We start from the raw sequence: 21,794 nt of genomic DNA on the forward strand, positions 1-21,794 counted from the left end.
AAAGGACCATGGGGAATAGCGGCTCCGCAGGAGACAGGGCACAAAAAGTAAAGCTTTAGGATCAGGTGGTGTGCACTGGCTCCTCCCCCTATGACCCTCCTCCAAGCCTCAGTTAGATTTTTGTGCCCGGCCGAGAAGGGTGCAATCTAGGTGGCTCTCCTAAAGAGCTGCTTAGAAAAGTTTAGCTTAGGTTTTTTATTTTACAGTGAGTCCTGCTGGCAACAGGATCACTGCAACGAGGGACTTAGGGGAGAAGAAGTGAACTCACCTGCGTGCAGGATGGATTGGCTTCTTTGGCTACTGGACATTAGCTCCAGAGGGACGATCACAGGTACAGCCTGGATGGTCACCGGAGCCTCGCCGCCGGCCCCCTTGCAGATGCTGAAACGAGAAGAGGTCCAGAATCGGCGGCAGAAGACTCCTCGGTCTTCTTAAGGTAGCGCACAGCACTGCAGCTGTGCGCCAATTCCTCTCAGCACACTTCACACGGCAGTCACTGAGGGTGCAGGGCGCTGGGAGGGGGGCGCCCTGGGAGGCAAATGAAAACCTTTTTTGGCTAAAAATACCTCACATATAGCCTCCGGGGGCTATATGGAGATATTTAACCCCTGCCAGAATCCATTAAAGAGCGGGAGACGAGCCCGCCGAAAAAGGGGCGGGGCCTATCTCCTCAGCACACAGCGCCATTTTCCCTCACAGAAAGGCTGGAGGAAAGGCTCCCAGGCTCTCCCCTGCACTGCACTACAGAAACAGGGTTAAAACAGAGAGGGGGGGCACTAATTTGGCGTTAGAAATATATAAAAGATGCTATAAGGGAAAACACTTATATAAGGTTGTCCCTATATAATTATAGCGTTTTTGGTGTGTGCTGGCAAACTCTCCCTCTGTCTCTCCAAAGGGCTAGTGGGTCCTGTCCTCTATCAGAGCATTCCCTGTGTGTGTGCTGTGTGTCGGTACGTGTGTGTCGACATGTATGAGGACGATGTTGGTGAGGAGGCGGAGCAATTGCCTGTAATGGTGATGTCACTCTCTAGGGAGTCGACACCGGAATGGATGGCTTATTTAGGGAATTACGTGATAATGTCAACACGCTGCAAGGTCGGTTGACGACATGAGACGGCCGACAAACAATTAGTACCGGTCCAGACGTCTCAGAAACACCGTCAGGGGTTTTTAAAACGCCCTTTTACTTTAGTCGGTCGACACAGACACAGACACGGACACTGAATCCAGTGTCGACGGTGAATAAACAAACGTATTCCTTATTAGGGCCACACGTTAAGGGCAATGAAGGAGGTGTTACATATTTCTGATACTACAAGTACCACAAAAGAGGGTATTATGTGGGATGTGAAAAAACTACCGTAGTTTTTCCTGAATCAGATAAATTAAATGAAGTGTGTGATGATGCGTGGGTTCCCCCCGATAGAAAATTATGGGCGGTATACCCTTTCCCGCCAGAAGTTAGGGTGCGTTGGGAAACACCCCTTAGGGTGGATAAGGCGCTCACACGCTTATCAAAACAAGTGGCGGTACCGTCTATAGATAGGGCCGTCCTCAAGGAGCCAGCTGACAGGAGGCTGGAAAATATCATAAAAAGTATATACACACATACTGGTGTTATACTGCGACCAGCGATCGCCTCAGCCTGGATGTGCAGAGCTGGGGTGGCTTGGTCGGATTCCCTGACTAAAAATATTGATACCCTTGACAGGGACAGTATTTTATTGACTATAGAGCATTTAAAGGATGCATTTTCTATATATGCGAGATGCACAGAGGGATATTTGCACTCTGGCATCAAGAGTAAGTGCGATGTCCATATCTGCCAGAAGATGTTTATGGACACGACAGTGGTCAGGTGATGCAGATTCCAAACGGCACAAAGGTGTATTGCCGTATAAAGGAAGAGGAGTTATTTGGGGTCGGTCCATCGGACCTGGTGGCCACGGCAACTGCTGGAAAATCCACCGTTTTTACCCTAAGTCACATCTCTGCAGAAAAAGACACCGTCTTTTCAGCCTCAGTCCTTTCGTCCCTATAAGAGTCATATCTGCCCAGGGATAGAGGAAAGGGAAGAAGACTGCAGCAGGCAGCCCATTCCCAGGAACAGAAGCGTTCCACCGCTTCTGCCAAGCTCTCAGCATGACGCTGGGACCGTACAGGACCCCTGGATCCTACATGTAGTATCCCAGGGGTACAGATTGGAATGTCGAGACGTTTCCCCTTCGCAGGCTCCTGAAGTCTGGTTTACCAAGGTCTCCCTCCGACAAGGAGGCAGTATTGGTAACAATTCACAAGCTGTATTCCCAGCAGGTGATAATCAAATTACCCCTCCTACAACAAGAAAAGGGGTATTATTCCACATTATATTGTGGTACTGAAGCCAGAAGGCTAGGTGAGACCTATTCTAAATCTAAAAAAATTTTGAACACTTACAAAGGTTCAAATCAAGATGGAGTCACTCAGAGCAGTGATAACGAACCAGGAAGAAGGGGACTATATAGTGTCCCGAGACATCAGGGATGCTTACCTCCATGTCCAAAATTTGCCCTTCTCACTAAGGGTACCTCAGGTTCGTGGTACAGAACTGTCACTATCAGTTTCAGACGCTGCCGTTTGGATTGTCCACGGCACCCCGGGTCTTTACCAAGGTAATGGCCGAAATGATGATTCTTCTTCGAAGAAAAGGCGTCTTAATTATCCCTTACTTGGACGATCTCCTGATAAGGGCAAAGTCCAGGGAACAGTTGGAGGTCGGAGTAGCACTATCTCGGATACTGCTACAACAGCACGGGTGGATTCTAAATATTCCAAAATCGCAGCTGATCCCGACGACAAGTCTGCTGTGCCTAGGGATGATTCTGGACACAGTCCAGAAAAAAGGTGTTTCTCCCGGAAGAGAAAGCCAGGGAGTTATCCGAGCTAGTCAGGAACCTCCTAAAATCAGTGCATCATTGCACAAGGGTCCTGGTAAAGATGGTGACTTCCTACGAAGCAATTCCATTCGGCAGATTTCACGCAAGAATTTTTCAGTGGGATCTGCTGGACAAATGGTCCGGATCGCATCTTCAGATGCATCAGCGGATAACCCTATATCCAAGGACAAGGGTGTCTCTCCTGTGGTGGTTACAGAGTGCTCATCTTCTAGAGGGCCGCAGATTCGGCATTCAGGATTGGATGCTGGTGACCACGGAGGCCAGCCCGAGAGGCTGGGGAGCAGTCACACAAGGAAAAAATTTCCAGGGAGTGTGATCAAGTCTGGAGACTTTTCTCCACATAAATATACTGGAGCTAAGGGTAAATTTATAATACTCTAAGCTTAGCAAGACCTCTGCTTCAAGGTCAGCCGGTATTGATCCAGGGGGAAAAACATCACGGCAGTCGCCCACGTAAATAGACAGGGCGGCACAAGAAGCAGGAGGGCAATGGCAAAAACTGCAAGGACTTTTCGCTGGGCGGAAAATCATGTGATAGCACTGTCAGCAGTGTTTCATTCCGGGAATGGAAACTGGGAAGCAGACTTCCTCAGCAGGCACGACCTCCACCCGGCAGAATGGAAACTTCATCGGGAAGTTTTCCACATGATTGTAAACCGTTGGGAAATACCAAAGGTGGACATGATGGCGTCCCGTCTGAACAAAAAACGGGACAGGTATTGCGCCAGGTTAAGAGACCCTCAGGCAATAGCTGTGGACGTTCTGGTAACACCATGGATGTACCAGTCGGTGTATGTGTTCCATCCTCTGCTTCTCATACCTAAGGTACTGAGACTTATAAGACGTAGAGGAGTAAGAACTATACTCATGGCTCCGGATTGGCCAAGAAGGACTTGGTACCCGGAACTTCAAGAGATGCTCACAGAGGACTTATGGCCTCTGCCGCTAAGAAGGGACTTGTTTCAGCAAGTACCATGTCTGTTCCAAGACTTACCGCAGCTGCGTTTGACGGCATGGCGGTGGAACGCCGGATCCTAAGGGAAAAAGGCATTCCGGAAGAGGTCATTCCTACCCTGGTCAAAGCCAGAAAGGAGGTGACCGCACAACATTATCACCACATGTGGCAAAAATATGTTGCGTGGTGTGAGGCCAGAAAGGCCCCACGAAGAAATTTCAACTCGGTCGATTCCTGCATTTCCTGCAAACAGGAGTGTCTATGGGCCTCAAATTGGGGTCCATTAAGGTTCAAATTTCGGCCCTGTCGATTTTCTTCCAGAAAGAAGTGGCTTCAGTTCCTGAAGTCCAGAAGTTTGTCAAGGGAGTATTGCATATACAACCCCCTTTTGTGCCTCCAGTGGCACTGTGGGATCTCAACGTAGTTCTGGGATTCCTCAAATCACATTGGTTTAAAACCAGTCAAATCTGTGGATTTGAAGCATCTCACATGAAAAGTGACCATGCTCTTGGCCCTGGCCTGGACCAGGCGAGTGTCAAATTGGTGGTTTTTTTCTCAAAAAAGCCCATATCTGGTTGTCCATTTGGACAGGGCAGAGCTGCGGACTCGTCCCCAGTTCTCTCCCTAAGGTGGTGTCAGTGTTTCACCTGAACCAGCTTATTTTGGTGCCTTGCGCCTACTAGGGACTTGGAGGACTCCAGGTTGCTAGATGTTGTCAGGGCCCTGTAAATATAGGTTCCAGGACGGCTGGAGTCAGGAAAACTGACTTGCTGTTATCCTGTATGCACCCAACAAACTGGGTGCTCTTGCTTCTAAGCAGACTATTGCTAGTTGGATGTGTAATACAATTCAGCTTGCACATTCTGTGGCAGGCCTGCCACAGCCAAAATATGTAAATGCCCATTCCACAAGGAAGGTGGGCTTATCTTGGGCGGCTGCCCGAGGGGCCTCGGCTTTACAACTTTGCCGAGCGGCTATTTAGTCAGGGGCAAACACGTTGGTAAAATCCTACAAATTTGATACCCTGGCTAAGGAGGACCTGGAGTTCTCTCATTCGGTGCTGCAGAGTCATCCGCACTCTCCCGCCCGTTTGGGAGCTTTGGTATTATCCCCATGGTCCTTTCAGGAACCCCAGCATCCACTAGGACGATAGAGAAAATAAGAATTTACTTACCGATAATTCTATTTCTCGGAGTCCGTAGTGGATGCTGGGCGCCCATCCCAAGTGCGGATTATCTGCAATACTTGTACATAGTTACAAAAATCGGGTTATTATTGTTGTGAGCCATCTTTTCAGAGGCTCCGCTGTTATCATACTGTTAACTGGGTTCAGATCACAGGTTGTACAGTGTGATTGGTGTGGCTGGTATGAGTCTTACCCGGGATTCAAAATCCTTCCTTATTGTGTACGCTCGTCCGGGCACAGTATCCTAACTGAGGCTTGGAGGAGGGTCATAGGGGGAGGAGCCAGTGCACACCACCTGATCCTAAAGCTTTACTTTTTGTGCCCTGTCTCCTGCGGAGCCGCTATTCCCCATGGTCCTTTCAGGAACCCCAGCATCCACTACGGACTCCGAGAAATAGAATTATCGGTAAGTAAATTCTTATTTTTTTAGTTCGAAGCCAAATACACCTCCAGGATGTTTTTGGGTTGTGGAATAAACCCAAAACTCATGCGAAAAATGTGGAGAACATACAAACTGTACATAGATATGGCCTTGGTGGGAATAAAACCCAGGATGTCCGTTCTGTGAGGCAGCTAGCTTAACTATTGCACTTCCATGTTGATACCTTGCTGCTTAAAATTGGGAAGACGTTTTTTAAATGAACATACCTCCCTCATTAACCTAATTTGCTGTGAAAGTCACTTTCATGTCTCCAATATAATGCCAGTCTATCTAGATTTATTTATGTAGATATATCTAGCAGTCTAGAAATTGTGATTACTTACCTGTGGCCTATTTAAAATAGATATCCAGACCATAGGTCGACAATGAAAAGGTCAACCACAAATGGTCAACATGTAGTAGGTCAACATGGTCAATAGCTCAACATGTAAAAGGTTGACTGTGCTTTTGGTCGACAGGTTCAAATGGTCGACACAGTTTTTTTTGGGGGGGTTTAGCATTTTATTCATCTTTTTATTACTTTACCACCTGTGTGGACTATGATTTGGAATAGTAATCTTGCACAAAGCATGGCGAGCAAAGCAGTACACTAATTGGGGTTCCATGTGCTGTGATGGCGAAAACGACACACACACAAAAAAATAACTTAAAAATTATTGTATCGACCTTTTGACCCTGTCAAACTTTTCATGTGTTGATCTTTTAACCCTGTTGACCTTTTCTACTGTCTACCTGTTTCATGTCGACCTTGTGGGATTGACCTAATGGTTATAGACCTTTTGCTTGTAGATGTAATGATCCACACCAGTTAAAATCATCCCTTCATCAGAAAAATTGATTCATCTTGCGGTTAGCATAAAAAAAATATTTTTGCAGACAACAAACATACTGTTAATCCATCTTCATGCAATGCTTATTTGTAGTGTCTAAACAGAGACCATATATTATGCAAGTAGAGTTTACTTTGGAGATTATACCCCATAAATAATACACATTTTAAATTACTTTTTCTTCTAGGTTCTCAGTAAGGAGGAGTATGCTTGTTGGTTGAAATTTCATTTACAAGCAGAATCCTCATTAGAAAACCGGGAAGAGCTACTGTTCCAATCTGCAGTTCGTCTGGAGACCAATCTTCATTTGCTGGGTGAGTTTATTAATCCTCCTTTCACAGAAGAATAGGTGAAAGCTGTTCCGTTGATTGTGTAAGATGCACATTTATAGTGTTAACTGATAATATTTAAGAGACCTTTGAAACGAGATATATTTAAATTAGTACACTCTCCAGCTATTTTTGTTAATTACTTCCATTTAAGAGTTGGCATTCTTGGAATCATTTGCTATGAGCTACAGTATGTGACTATTAACTGTCAGACATAATTATTTTGTGATTGCCACAGTGTATCCAGTGTAAGGGAATGTAGGGAATTTGTAGTATTCTCCCTTCATTTGAGTGGAAGAGATTTTAATAACAATAACTGGTGGGTTTTTCTGATTCAAACGATGAATAAACAAGTCTGTTTGGCCTAAAGCAGCGCCATTTCAACTCTTTGTGATCAGACATAATTAAAAATATGAGAAATATGTAATGTGAGCAGACACTACTTGAGATTTATATATTACTAAGTGACCAGGAGTTGCCTTGTGCAACTTGTACGCCTCTGTGTCTGTTAAGTTCGGCGTGAGAGACCCGATTGTACGTCACTCCATAAGATTACAAAACTGAATTTCGCCACTAGTGCTGAAACAGTGGCCACTTCAGGGAATAAGGAATCTAACCTACATGTTTAGTAGGTTAGATTTAAGGATGTTTGAAGTCTTTGTATAAAACAATGGATCACACTGCCTAGGTCTGTATGCATTGTGTATTCCACACTGATACAAAAAAAACAATATGATAAAGCTAGAAAATAGCACAAACAACAACTTGTGAAGCAGGTGAAAAAATACCACCACCTAAACATGGATTAATAACTACAATGGTTGTGCAACGGCATCATCCGTACAGGGACAGGCTATAATCTGCAAAGATAAAATATTCTAGTTCGTGAAGACAGCTTGTAACCTCTTCATTACCACTTGTCTAGATCATGACAATTGGTGTTAGTTGCCAATTTTAAAATTAATGTCATCTGGAAAGTCAGAAATGTCTTAATAATTTTTGTATTAAATATATTTAATATCTGCTGAGTTAGTAGCATATTTGAATTTGCAGACATGGCAAGTTTCTCATATGCATATAAAAATACTTATACGTTTTGTTAAATCTATGGCTTTCTCATTTTGGGAATATAGAGCTAAAAATACAGCATAAAGAACCCATGATTTGTAGTTTTATTTGTTGATTTCTTAGGGATTTTAGAAATAAATATAGCATATTTTTTATCTAAAAATATATACTGTGATCATAGTTGCGGAACTGCAGTTTTATTCTTAGTTAATGAATTGCTGAAGCCCTAACCCAGGATATTATAATCTTTATAAGAAGCACATTAGTGTTGCTGCCACACAGCGCCTGGTTGTATTCTGACCAGGCACAATATGTGTGTGTAGTTTTTATGTTCTCTCAGGGTTTCTTTTATGTGCTTTCTCTGAGTGGTCTGGTTTCCACCCACATTCCAAAAACATAGGGGTATATGCAATTGCGGGCGAATTGCGGCAATTTTTCGCCCATTTTTTAATTCGACACAATTCGACCGTCGAATTCCGGCAGGTGGGTGCCGGAATTCGACATATTCAATAAAAAACGGATTAGACAGTCCCGCTGTCGAAAAACGGCCGATTTGACGGATTTTGATCCGATTTTTAAAAATGGTCAAAAAACAGTAAAAAACCCGAAAAAAATTGCGTGGGGTCCCCCCTCCTAAGCATAACCAGCCTCGGGCTCTTTAAGTCGGTCCTGGTTGCCAAAATACGGGGGAAAAAATGACAGGGAATCCCCCGTATTTTAACAACCAGCACATAAATAATACTTGTGCCTCCTAAATAGACAAACCAAGTACCTAATCCCTTCTAATATAAATAGATATGCTATTACCAATAAAAAAAACACAAAAAAAACATGTTTTTAAAAAATTTTATTAGATTCCGCCAGCAAAGTGTGGCAGATTGAAAATGACGAATTTACTGTCTAAAAGCACTGTTGTCGAATTTACAATCTTCAATTGAATATACTTTTGTCGAATTGCCACATTTGTACCATTGCAGAAATGTCGAATTTGACAAATGTCGAATTTCAAAAAGTCGAATTTGGAATCGCCGTTTTTTTTGCAAAAAGTACTGTATTGCATTGTCGAATTTTTTTTTTTGGCGAAAATGTCCCGTTTTTCAACATTTTCGTGAATTCGACCGCAATTGCATATACCCCATAATGGTAAGTTACGGTCTTCTTACTAAAATGAGCCTGTGTGTGTTGTGGTAAACTTCACTAGGACAAGGAGTGATGTGATAGATTATACATTCTCGGTAAAGCACCGACTTGGCCAGGTTTGTTAGATTTCAGAAGGTAGTGGGTGGTTAAATTGTTAATAGAAAATACTTCTAAAAATGTTTGAAGGAACGAGTTGAATCACTGACATAACATTCATCTCATTCGGGTGTAGTATGGTATGCCGGCGGCCGGGGTCCCGACGACCAGCAAACTGAAGCCCGACCGCCGGCATACCGACAGCGTGGTGAGCGCAAATGAGCCCCTTGCGCCACGCTTTTTTATTCTCCCTCCAGGGGGGTCATGGACCCCCACGAGGGAGAAAGTGTCGGTATGCCGACTGTCGGGATTCCGGCGCCAATATACTGTGCGCCGGGATCCCGACAGTCGGCATACTGAAGACAACCCATCTCATTCATATAGAAACATTGCTGCTCTCCATACAATATTGTACATTTGGAATGGATCGTATCTATTTAACTTTACCATAAAATGGTAAAAGTGCGTTTTATAAAGACTTAAAATTACAGTAGTGTTTTTTTTTTTTTTTTTTTTGGGGGGGGGGGGGGGGGGGTTTAAGATGCAATTCAGGTTATGCCTATACAGTTTAAAATGCTGCTTCTTCCCCTGAGAACCCTAGGAATTGTATGATGAAATAGATTTTACAGCTGGTCCTCCGTTTTTTTATTCTGCAGCTTTCTACTGGTCCTCTCGCTAACATTTTTAGCGGCCATATTAGAATGGTTGACAAACAGATTTGATGGTGCTTTACTACCTAAACAGAAATCCTTGCAGAAACAATTTCTGCATGCAGTTTTTGGGGGGTGGGGAGCTTCATTAATTGGAAGCATCAGCTCGGTGATAAGTCAGCATTTAAGAAATACAGCTTTAAATAGAAAACATTGTTTTACATCCATGTATTTTGTAATTTGAAAAATGTTTAATACAAATTTGTAAATATTGTTCTTTCGAGTTTTAAGCTTCCATTATTATACGAGGGATCAGGAAAGCAGATCACAGTAAATTATTATTTTCTGGGGTCTAATTTCATATAATCCATGATACCTTTATACAGCTTGTAGAAATCACTGTTATTTAAAAATGGCATTGTGCGCCACTAATGCCTCTGGAGGAAGTAATACTTCCACGCAAATTTCTTTCACTTCAGCTTTGTTCTCTCCTGTTACGGTGCTGCTCTGTCACTGGTGGGGAGATGCGCCAAGACGGAGGTGCAGGGCGCCGCAGAGAAGGGATGTCGCTTTCACGACTTTGCCACTCTCTTCACCACCAAAATTCAGTCCATAAGTTGTAACATGTAGTATCAGTAGCATCTCGCCCAACTCCCTCCTTTCTGTCTTCTCACCCTTTCCAACCTACTTCACCGGACTTTCTCTATCGTCCTAAGTGGATGCTGGGGTTCCTGAAAGGACCATGGGGAATAGCGGCTCCGCAGGAGACAGGGCACAAAAAAGTAAAGCTTTTACCAGATCAGGTGGTGTGCACTGGCTCCTCCCCCTATGACCCTCCTCCAGACTCCAGTTAGATTTTGTGCCCGAACGAGAAGGGTGCAATCTAGGTGGCTCTCCTAAAGAGCTGCTTAGAGAAAGTTTAGCTTAGGTTTTTTACTTTACAGTGAGTCCTGCTGGCAACAGGATCACTGCAACGAGGGACTTAGGGGAGAAGTAGTGAACTCACCTGCGTGCAGAGTGGATTTGCTGCTTGGCTACTGGACACTAGCTCCAGAGGGACGATCACAGGTACAGCCTGGATGGTCACCGGAGCCGCGCCGCCGGCCCCCTTGCAGACGCTGAAGAGAGAAGAGGTCCAAAATCGGCGGCTGAAGACTCCTGAGTCTTCATAAAGGTAGCGCACAGCACTGCAGCTGTGCGCCATTTTCCTCTCAGCACACTTCACACAACAGTCACTGAGGGTGCAGAGCGCTGGGGGGGGCGCTCTGAGAGGCAAATAAAAACCTTATTAGAGGCAAAAAATACCTCACATATAGCCCACAGAGGCTATATGGAGATATTTAACCCCTGCCTAACTTCAAAAATAGCGGGAGACGAGCCCGCCGAAAAAGGGGCGGGGCCTATCTCCTCAGCACACAGCGCCATTTTCTCTCACAGAAAAGCTGGAGAGAAGGCTCCCAGGCTCTCCCCTGCACTGCACTACAGAAACAGGGTTAAAACAGAGAGGGGGGGCACTGATTTTGGCGATATTGTATATATATAAAAGATGCTATAAGGGAGAAACACTTATATAAGGTTGTCCCTATATAATTATAGCGTTTTTGGTGTGTGCTGGCAGACTCTCCCTCTGTCTCCCCAAAGGGCTAGTGGGTCCTGTCCTCTGTCAGAGCATTCCCGGTGTGTGTGCTATGTGTCGGTACGTGTGTGTCGACATGTATGAGGACGATGTTGGTGAGGAGGCGGAGAAATTGCCTGTAATGGTGATGTCACTCTCTAGGGAGTCGACACCGGAATGGATGGCTTATTTAGAGAATTACGTGAGAATGTCAACACGCTGCAAGGTCGGTTGACGACATGAGACGGCCGACAATCTATTAGGACCGGTCCAGGCGTCTCAGAAACACCGTCAGGGGTTTTAAAAACGCCCATTTACCTCAGTCGGTCGACACAGACACGGACACTGAATACAGTGTCGACGGTGAATAAACAAACGTATTTCTCATTAGGGCCACACGTTAAGGGCAATGAAGGAGGTGTTACGTGTTTCTGATACTACAAGTACCACAAGAAAGGGTATTATGTGGGAGTGAAAAAACTACCTGTAGTTTTTCCTGAATCAGATAAAATAAAATGAAGTGTGTGAGGATGCGTAGGGTTACCCCGATAGCAAATATTGGCGTTATACCCTTTCCCGCCAGAAATTAGGGTACGTTGGGAAACACCCCTTAGGGTGATAAGGCGCTCACACGCTTATCAAGTGGCGTTACCGTCTCCAGATACGGCCGCCCTCAAGGAGCCAGCTGATAGGAAGCTGGAAAAATATCCTAAAAAGTATATACACACATACGGTGGTTATACTGCGACCAGCGATCGCCATCAGCCTGGAGATGCAGTGCTGGGTTGGCTTGGTCGGATTCCCTGACTGAAAATATTTTATTCATGTAGAGCATTTAATAGGATGCATTCTATATATATGTATGTGAGATGCACAGAGGGATATTTGCTCTCTGGCATCAAGATAAGTGCGTTGTCCATATCTCCCAGAAGATGTCAGGGACACGACAGTGGTCAGGTGATACAGATCCCATACGGCAGATGGAAGTATTGCTGTATAAAGGGAAGGAGTTATTTGGGGGTCGGTCCATCGGACCTGGGGACCACAGCAACAGCTGGGAAATCCAACCTTTTTTACCCCAAGTTACATCTCAGCTAAAAAAGACACCGTCTTTTCAGCCTCAATCTTTCCTTTCCCATGAGGGTATGCAGGCAAAAGGCCAGTCATATCTGCCCAGAGCAGCAGGCAGCCCTTTCCCAGGAAAAGAAGCCCTCCACCGCGTCTGCCAAGTCCTCAGCATGACGCTGGGGCCGTGCAAGCGGACTCAAGGTGGGGGGGTAGTCTCAAGAGTCTCAGGGCGCAGTGGGATCACTCGCAAGTTGACCCCTAGATCGTACGAGTATTATCCCAGGGGTAAAGATTGGAGAGTCGAGACATCTTCTCCTCGCAGGTTCCTGAAGTCTGCTTTACCAACGGCTCCCTCCGACAGGGAGGCAGCATTGGAAACAATTCACAAGCTGTATATCCAGCAGGTGATAATCAAAGTACCCCTCCTACGACAAGGAAAAGGGTATTATTTTTCCACACTATATGGTGGGACTGAAGCCAGACGGCTTGGTGACACATAGTCTAAATCTAAAATGTTTTGAACACTTACATAAAAGGTTCAAATCGAGATAAAGTCACTCAGAGCAGTGATAGCGAACCGGAAAAAAGGGGACTATATGGTGTCCCTGGACATCAAGGATTACCTCCATGTCCAAATTTTGTCCTTCTCATCAAGGGTACCTCTGGTTCGTGGTACAGAACTGTCAATATCAGTTTCAGACGATGCCGTTTGAATTATCCACGGCACCCCGGGCCTTTTTACCAAGGTAATGGCCGAAAAGATGTTTCTTCAAAGAAAAAAGGCATCTAAATTATCCCTTACTTGCACGACCTAAAAAGGGCAAGTTCCAGAGAACAGTTGGAGGTCGGAAGAGCACTATCTAAAGTAGTTCTTCGACGGCACGACTGGATTCTAAATATTCCAAGAATCGCAGCTGTTTTCCGACGATACGTCTGCTGTTCCTAGGGATGATTCTGGACACGGTTCAGAAAAAGGTTTTTCTTCCCGAGGAAAAAGCCAAGGAGTTATCCGACCTGTCAGGAACCTCCTAAAACCAGGAAAGGTGTCTGTACATCAATGCACAAGAGTCCTGGGAAAAATGGTGGCTTTTTACGAAGCAATTCCATTCGGCAGATTCCATGCAAGAATTTTCCAAAGGGATCTGTTGGACAAATGGTCAGGGTCGCATCCTCAGATGCACCTGCGAATAACCCTGTCGCCAAGGACAAGGGTATATCTTCTGTGGTGGTTGCAAAAGGCTCATCTATTGGAGGGCCGCAGATTCGGCATACAGGATTTGATCCTGGTGACCACGGACGCCAGCCTGAGAGGCTGGGGAGCAGTCACACAAGGAAGAAACTTCCAGGGGGTATGGACGAACCTGGAAAAGTCTCTTCACATAAACATTCTGGTACTAAGAGCAATCTAAAATGCTCTAAGCCAGGCGGAACCACTCCTGCAAGGAAAACCGGTGTTGATTCAGTCGGACAACATCACGGCGGTCGCCCATGTAAACAGACAGGGCGGCACAAGAAGCAGGAGTGCAATGGCAGAAGCTGCCAAGATTCTTCGCTGGGCGGAAAATCACGTAATAGCACTGTCAGCAGTGTTCTTCCCGGGCGTGGACAACTGGGAAGCAGACTTCCTCAGCAGACACGATATTCACCCGGGAGAGTGGGGTCTTCATCCAGAAGTCTTCCACATGCTAATAAACTGTTGGGAAAGACCAATGGTAGACATGATGGCGTCTCGCCTCAACAAGAAACTGGACAAGTATTGCGCCAGGTCAAGAGATCCACAGGCAATAGCTGTGGACGCACTGGTAACACCTTGGGTGTACAAATCAGTATATGTGTTTCCTCCTCTGCCTCTCATACCAAAGGTATTGAAGATTATACGGTGAAGAGGAGTAAGAACAATACTAGTGGCTCCGGATTGGCCAAGAAGGACTTGGTACCCGGAACTTCAAGAGTTGGTCACGGACGACCCGTGCCCTCTACTTCTGAGAAGGGACCTGCTACAACAGGGTCCCTGTCTCTTTCAAGACTTACCGCGGCTGCGTTTGACGGCATGGCGGTTGAACGCCAGATCCTAAAAGGGAAAGGCATTCCAGAAGAAGTCATTCCTACCTTGATTAAGGCAAGGAAGGAAGTCACCGCGAAACATTATCACCGCATTTGGCGAAAATATGTCGCGTGGTGCGAGGATCGGAGTGTTCCGACGGAGGAATTTCAACTGGGTCGTTTCCTACATTTCCTACAATCAGGATTGTCTATGGGTCTCAAATTGAGATCTATTAAGGTTCAAATTTCGGCCCTGTCAATATTCTTCCAAAAAGAATTGGCCTCAGTTCCTGAGGTACAGACTTTTGTTAAAGGAGTACTGCATATACAGCCTCCTGTGTTGCCTCCGGTGGCACCGTGGGATCTAAATGTAGTTTTAGATTTCCTCAAATCCCATTGGTTTGAACCATTGAAAAAGGTGGATTTTAAATATCTCACATGGAAAGTGACTATGTTACTGGCCCTGGCTTCCGCCAGGAGAGTATCTGAATTGGCGGCTTTATCTTATAAAAGCCCTTATCTAATCTTCCATTCGGATAGGGCAGAACTGAGGACTCGTCCGCATTTTCTCCCTAAGGTGGTATCAGCGTTTCACCTGAACCAACCTATTGTGGTGCCTGCGGCCACTGGCGACTTGGAGGACTCCAAGTTGTTGGACGTTGTCAGAGCCTTAAAAATATACATTTCAAGGACGGCTGAAGTCAGAAAATCTGACTCGCTGTTGATACTATATGCACCCAACAAGTTGGGTGCCCCTGCTTCTAAGCAGACGATTGCTCGTTGGATTTGTAACACAATTCAACTTGCTCATTCTGTGGCAGGCCTGCCACAGCCTAAATCTGTTAAGGCCCATTCCACAAGGAAGGTGGGCTCATCTTGGGCGGCTGCCCGAGGGGTCTCGGCATTACAATTCTGCCGAGCAGCTACGTGGTCGGGGGAAAACACGTTTGTAAAATTCTACAAATTTGATACCCTGGCAAAAGAGGACTTGGAATTCTCTCATTCGGTGCTGCAGAGTCATCCGCACTCTCCCGCCCGTTTGGGAGCTTTGGTATAATCCCCATGGTCCTTTCAGGAACCCCAGCATCCACTTAGGACGATAGAGAAAATAAGAATTTACTTACCGATAATTCTATTTCTCGGAGTCCGTAGTGGATGCTGGGCGCCCATCCCAAGTGCGGATTATCTGCAATACTGTACATAGTTATTGTTAACAAATTCGGGTTATATTGTTAAGGAGCCATCTTTAAGAGGCTCTTTCTGTTATCATACTGTTAACTGGGTTTAGATCACAAGTTGTACGGTGTGATTGGTGTGGCTGGTATGAGTCTTACCCGGGATTCAAATTGCCTCCCTTATTGTGTACGCTCGTCCGGGCACAGTACCTAACTGGAGTCTGGAGGAGGGTCATAGGGGGAGGAGCCAGTGCACACCACCTGATCTGGTAAAAGCTTTACTTTTTTGTGCCCTGTCTCCTGCGGAGCCGCTATTCCCCATGGTCCTTTCAGGAACCCCAGCATCCACTACGGACTCCGAGAAATAGAATTATCGGTAAGTAAATTCTTATTTTTTCTCAGCCCTTATGTCCTCACTGCTGCCCTGTTCCTCTATTCCACCTGTTTTTTGTAGATAGTCTGCATCATTTTCTCCTCTTCCCTTTCACATGCCACCCTTAACATAATACCTGCCCATGTTCTTCGCTGCCTCTTTCCACATGCCTGCTTTTGCCTTACTTTATCCTTCACCTACCCATTTGATATCTTCCCCTCCTTTTTCAGACATGCCCTTGTGACACCCATGCTAAAAAAACAACCTTTCTGCTGCGGGGTACACTGGGCTCCACAAGTCTGGACAATGGGGTGTAGAGTAGAATCTTGATCCGAGGCACCAACAGGCTCAAAGCTTTGACTGTTCCCAGAATGCACAGCGCCGCCTCCTACATCACCCCGCCTCCCAGCACAGGAGCTCAGTTTGTCAGTTGGTGCTGCAGTAAGCAGGCACTTAACAGAGGGGCTGCTCCAAGCAGCCCTGAGAGAAGCTTTTTATGATGTAAAAAGTGAAGACTTCAAGGGCAGCAGCGGTGGTAAATATCTTGTGACATTTACTGCTGCAGCTCCAGCTCTCCCCAGCGTCGCTGTACACTCCCAAGCCCTGGTTGCCGGGTACCTACAGGGGAGGCTCCGGTTTTCTTCATGTTAGACACACTGCTGGGGCTCTCCAGGATCGCGGTTGGCCGCGCTTCGGGAGGTGGTAAGTTGGTCCCGCTCACGGACCCTGTCTTTATCGCGATCCGGCGCGGTCAGTGGGAGGCGGGACGCGCGCGCTGGCGGTGGACACTGTGGATACAGGCGATCCCACTAGATCACCAGGGCATGGGCGCAGGTCAGGTTTTCTCTTAAAACCTATTTTAATATCGCCCACAGTACCCGGTGGTTTTACCCTGATGCCCCTCCCCCAGCCCCAGGGCGCCATTTCCAGCAAGTGTTCCTGCCCTGGAGCTGCATCTCTGTCTTCCCTCACTCCCTGTCAGTGTCTGCGGCTCCATTACTCCTCAGCTCACTGTTCCTGGGACTGCTTGGGCAAATCCTCCTATGTAAAGCCGCCTGGTTGTCAGCGCTGTGCCTTTATATGACACTTAAGTATTCTACCTGCCTTTTTAGTCAGTGTTAGTAAGAAAGAGTGCATTTAGTCAGGGGTTTATAGTACAATTACCCTGTGATATACATCCAGTCTCTTACTGTGTAGTGTTATATCTATTGACTATATAGCTGTGTAAGCTAGTCCAGTGCAGTATTATTGTCTGTAATAACCTCTGCATTGTACAAACTGTGACTATTTGTGTGTGCATTGATAGCTGACTGGTGTCCATCTCGTGTCTTTCGCTCAACTTGCTATCCCTATATTCTATAACCTGAGGGGGCTTGGTGCGTCAGGTGTTATCTAATATAGGATTTTCACAAAGATATAGTGTATTACGTATTTTTCTCTGTGATTTAGTCACCATATCTCTCCTTTATCTCTGCTGGTGCTGACTACACTGCGCAGGGGTTTGGGTTTAGGGATATAGTGCTGCTAATAATTGTACTGTGTTACCTCATACTGCAAGTTATATCATGTCTGCTTCTGAGGGTAACGGTTCTGGGGCGGAACACACTGCTGGTGTTGCTGAAGCCACAGGCATATATGGGGAGAATATAGCAGCTGTGGGCTCTGGTTCTGGGGGCTCCTTGTCCCCCAGTGGGACTGTGGCAACGGAGGCACATGCTGACCCTCCGTGGGCCGCTTTTTCCACGCTTCTGCATACGCTAGTTCATAAACTAACACCCCCTATGGGACCCCCAATGCCGGTACAACCGTATGCGGTCCCTGCAGCTAAACCGCAGTGGGCGGACGATTTATCTGCTCAATTAAAGAAGTTGAACCAGTCCCTGACTACTAAAAAGTCTGACCATCGCTCGCCTAAGTCCAAGAGGTCCTGTATGCGAGCGCTCGTCTCCTCACAATCCACTGCTGTCACTGACACCTCGTCTGATGAAGACAGCACATACACTGACCCCACAGGTTCTGACTCAGATACGGCTGATGGGGAGGGTAGTTCACATGTGGATGTTCCTGATCTTTTGGAGGCTATTAAGTTAATTCTGCAGATTACGGATGATTACCAGATAGGTTCATGCTTCAGAAGGTGATTAAACAAGTTTTACCTCACTCTGACCACCTAGTGGATATACGTCAGGAACCCTGGCAAAGCCCGGGTACGAAGTTTGTGCTTCAAAAGAAGATGCTGGCTCGCTATCCCCTCGCGCCAGAGCTGTCTAAGAATTGGGAAACTCCTCCTCCAGTAGACTCACATGTGGCTAGGATGGTGGTTTCCTCAGCTCTACCTGTCACTACCGTCACCTCTCTAAAAGAGCCTACGGATAAACGTGTCGAGGGTTGTCTAAAAGCGATTTACACCCTACATGGGTGGCAGAGGCTATTGAAGCATGGGCCTTGGAGTTAGAAGCTGAAATCTCCTCTGACCATGCTAGACCATGCTTGTCCTATATTGTCACAGCTTCTCACTATATTAAAGAGGCGGCTTCTGATGCCGGTATCCTAGCAGCCAAGGCCTCTACTACGTCAGTCCTGGCTCGCAGGATATTGTGGCTGAGATCCTGGTCTGTGCATCTGGGCTCTAGAAAAACCCTGGAGGTACTCCCTTTCAAGGGAGATATTCTGTTTGGGGAGGACTTAAATAAGATAATGGCTGACTTGGCTACTGCCTGTCTGCCTAATACAGCTCCTTCTGTGTCGAAGGCCAAAGGCACGTCCTTTCGCCCCTTTCGTCCTTCAGGTAAAGCAAAAGGTCAGGCGTACCATAAGCAGGCCCGCACTTCCAAACCTGGTAAGCCGAAGCCCAAAAGAGCCTGGGCTGCCCGTCAGCCAGCAGCCAAGACCGATAAGCCTGCCGCATGACGGGGCGGGCCTCCCCCTGGGGGATCCCAGGGTAGGGGGCCGGCTTCTAGGGTATACCCAGGAATGGTTGAAGACCACTTCAGATGCCTGGGTACGGGAAGTCGTCACTCGAGGTTACGCCATAGCCTTCAAAAACCGACCCCTTCATCGATTTTGCCAGACAGACGTCCCGTCGGACCAGACAAAGGCAAACACTCTGCATTCGGTGGTACAGACCCTCCTGGATACAGGAGTCGTAGTACAGGTGCCTCTTGCTCAGAAAGGCCGGGGGTACTATTCTCCGCTGTTTCTAGTCCCGAAACCGAATGGGTCCTCCCGGCCCATTCTCAACCTCAAGGCACTGAACAAGTTTGTGAAGGTTTCCAAGTTCCGTATGGAAACCCTTCGCTCTACAGTTCTGGCCTTGGAACCTGGGGACTACATGGTCTCCCTGGACATACAGGATGCTTACCTGCATATTCCTATAGCAGTGTCACATCAACAATACCTGAGGTTTGCTATTGGCAGCGTCCATTACCAGTTTCGGGCGTTACCTTTTTGTTTAACAACGGCTCCGCGAGTCTTCACCAAAGTTATGGCGGTGTGGACGGTGGTACTCCGCCGTCAAGGGGTCAGGATACTGCCATATCTGGACGACTTGTTAATCCTGGCAAATTCCCCAGATCTTCTCCTGCGTCATCTGGATATGACGGTCCGGGTTCTACAAGCCCACGGGTGGCTCATCAACTGGAAGAAATCCTCCCTGGTCCCTCCTCAGAGCATGGTGCATCAGGGAGCGCTGTTGGACACTCACAACCAGAGGTTGTTCTTGTCTCAGGAGAAAGTCCTGAAACTTCAGGACAGGATTCGTTGCTTCCTTTCTCGTCCGCAAATGTCGATACATTCGGCAATGCAGGTGCTGGGCCTCATGGTATCAGCATTCGACATGGTGGAGTATGCTCAATTCCATTCTCGCCCCCTCCAGAAGCTGATTCTAGCCAAGTGGGACGGCCTGCCTCACCGGATCAGGTCTCAAATGATCTCTTTGACTCCGGAGGTCCATCTGTCGCTGCTCTGGTGGCTCCAGGACCGACAATTGTGCAGAGGCCGTCCCTTCTGGATATCCAACTGGGTCCTGTTGACGACAGATGCCAGTCTAAGAGGTTGGGGCGCGGTGCTGCTTGCAGGGTCGGTGGACCAAGGAGGAATCTCTCCTCTCAATCAACATTCTGGAATTGCGGGCGGTCTAAAATGCGTTGAACCTAGCCCAGCATTTGATTCAGGACCGTCCTGTTCAAGTACAGTCGGACAACGCCACCACAGTGGCTTACATAAATCATCAAGGCGGCACTCGAAGCCATTTGGCAATGAAGGTTGCCTCAAGGATTCTACGTTGGGCAGAACGCCATCTACCGGCAATATTCATTCCGGGAGTCCTGAATTGGGAAGTGGACTTTCTCAGTCAGGACGTGCATGCCGGCGAGTGGGGCCTCCATCCAGAAGTGTTTCAACTCCTCGTGGAAAGGTGGGGTCTTCCAGATGTGGATATGATGGCGTCTTGACACAATCACAAGGTTCCGGTCTTCGGAGCAAGGACAAGGGATCCTTAAGCAGCATTCGTGGATGCGCTGGCGGTGCCGTGGAGGTTTCGGCTGCCGTACGTGTTCCCTCCGGTGTCACTCCTGCCCAGGGTAATTCGGAAGTTCAAGCAAGAAAAAGGAAATCTGCTTCTCATAGCTCCGGCGTGGCCCAGACGGCACTGGTTCTCAGACCTGCAAGGCCTATCGTCCGAGCGTCCACTTCTACTTCCACAACGCCCAGACCTCCTTGTTCAGGGCCCCTGTGTCTATGTCTTTGACGGCGTGGCTCTTGAAGCTTCCGTCTTAAGAGCTTAAGGGTTTTTCTGAAGAGGTCATTAAAACTATGTTACGGGCCTGGAAACCGGCCTCTGCTCGGATTTACCATCGGGTCTGGCATTTCTACTTTGTTTGGTGCGCATCTAACCATTATGACGCTTCCAAGTTTAGTACAGCCAAACTTTTGGCTTTTCTACAGCAGGGCCTAGATTTAGGCCTGCGTCTGGCCTCCCTCAAGGTTCATATTTCTGCCGTGTCGGTGTGGTTTCAGAGAAAAATTACGACTTTACCTGATGTTCATACTTTCACTCAGGGTTGCGTATCCAACCTCCCTATGTCTCGCCTGTGGCTCCTTGGGACTTGTCGGTGGTTTTGGAGGCGTTGCAGGAGCCTCCATTTGAACCTCTTTGTTCAGCTGACTTTAAGTGGCTTTCCCTTAAGGTGGTGTTCTTGCTGGCTATTGCCTCTGCTAGAAGAGTGTCGGATTTGGGTGCCTTGTCTTGTAGTTCCCCATATCTGATTTTTCACCGTGACCGGGCGGTTCTTAGGACTCGTCCCGGATATTTACCTAAGGTGGTTTCTTCGTTCCACCTTAATCAGGAGATTGTGGTTCCAGCTTTTGTCTCTTCTGATTTGTCTCCCAAAGAGCGGTCTTTGGATGTGGTACGGGCTCTCCGTATCTATGTGAAGAGAACTGCTTCTATTCGAAAGTCTGATTCTCTTTGTTTTGTTTGGCTTTCACAAAAGGTGGATTAGAATGGTGATTGCGCATGCTTATGTGAAGGCTGGTCTGTCAGCTCCTGTTCATATTACGGCCCATTCTACTCGGTCTGTTGGACCTTCTTGGGCGGCCCAACGTGGTGCGACCCTTGATCAATTGTGCAAGGCGGCTACGTGGTCCACCGGGAACACGTTCATAAGGTTCTATGCCTTCGCTACTGCCGCTTCCCAGGATGCTTCATTTGGATGCAGGGTTCTTGTGCCCGCTACAGTGCGTCCCCTCCCATAAGGAACTGCTTTAGGACATCCCCATTGTCCAGACTTGTGGAGCCCAGTGTACCCCGCAGCAGAAAACGAGTTTTATGGTAAGAACTTACCCTTGTTAAAACTCTTTCTGCGAGGTACACAATCCTCATAATA

General features: G+C 47.0%; 1 protein-coding gene across 2 annotated transcripts in view; it reads left to right on the forward strand.

The window, feature by feature from the left end:
* Positions 1 to 21,794, forward strand: part of ATP10A (ATPase phospholipid transporting 10A (putative)) — a 483,218-nt gene that overhangs the window by 380,164 nt on the left and 81,260 nt on the right. For both annotated transcript variants that reach the window (XM_063953310.1, XM_063953309.1), the window contains exon 12: positions 6,540 to 6,666. In XM_063953310.1, coding sequence (XP_063809380.1) covers positions 6,540 to 6,666 — 127 coding nt within the window. The remainder of the gene's footprint in view (positions 1 to 6,539; positions 6,667 to 21,794) is intronic.

The sequence above is a fragment of the Pseudophryne corroboree genome, chromosome 2, assembly GCF_028390025.1.
Source record: "Pseudophryne corroboree isolate aPseCor3 chromosome 2, aPseCor3.hap2, whole genome shotgun sequence".
Classification (NCBI taxonomy): domain Eukaryota; kingdom Metazoa; phylum Chordata; class Amphibia; order Anura; family Myobatrachidae; genus Pseudophryne; species Pseudophryne corroboree.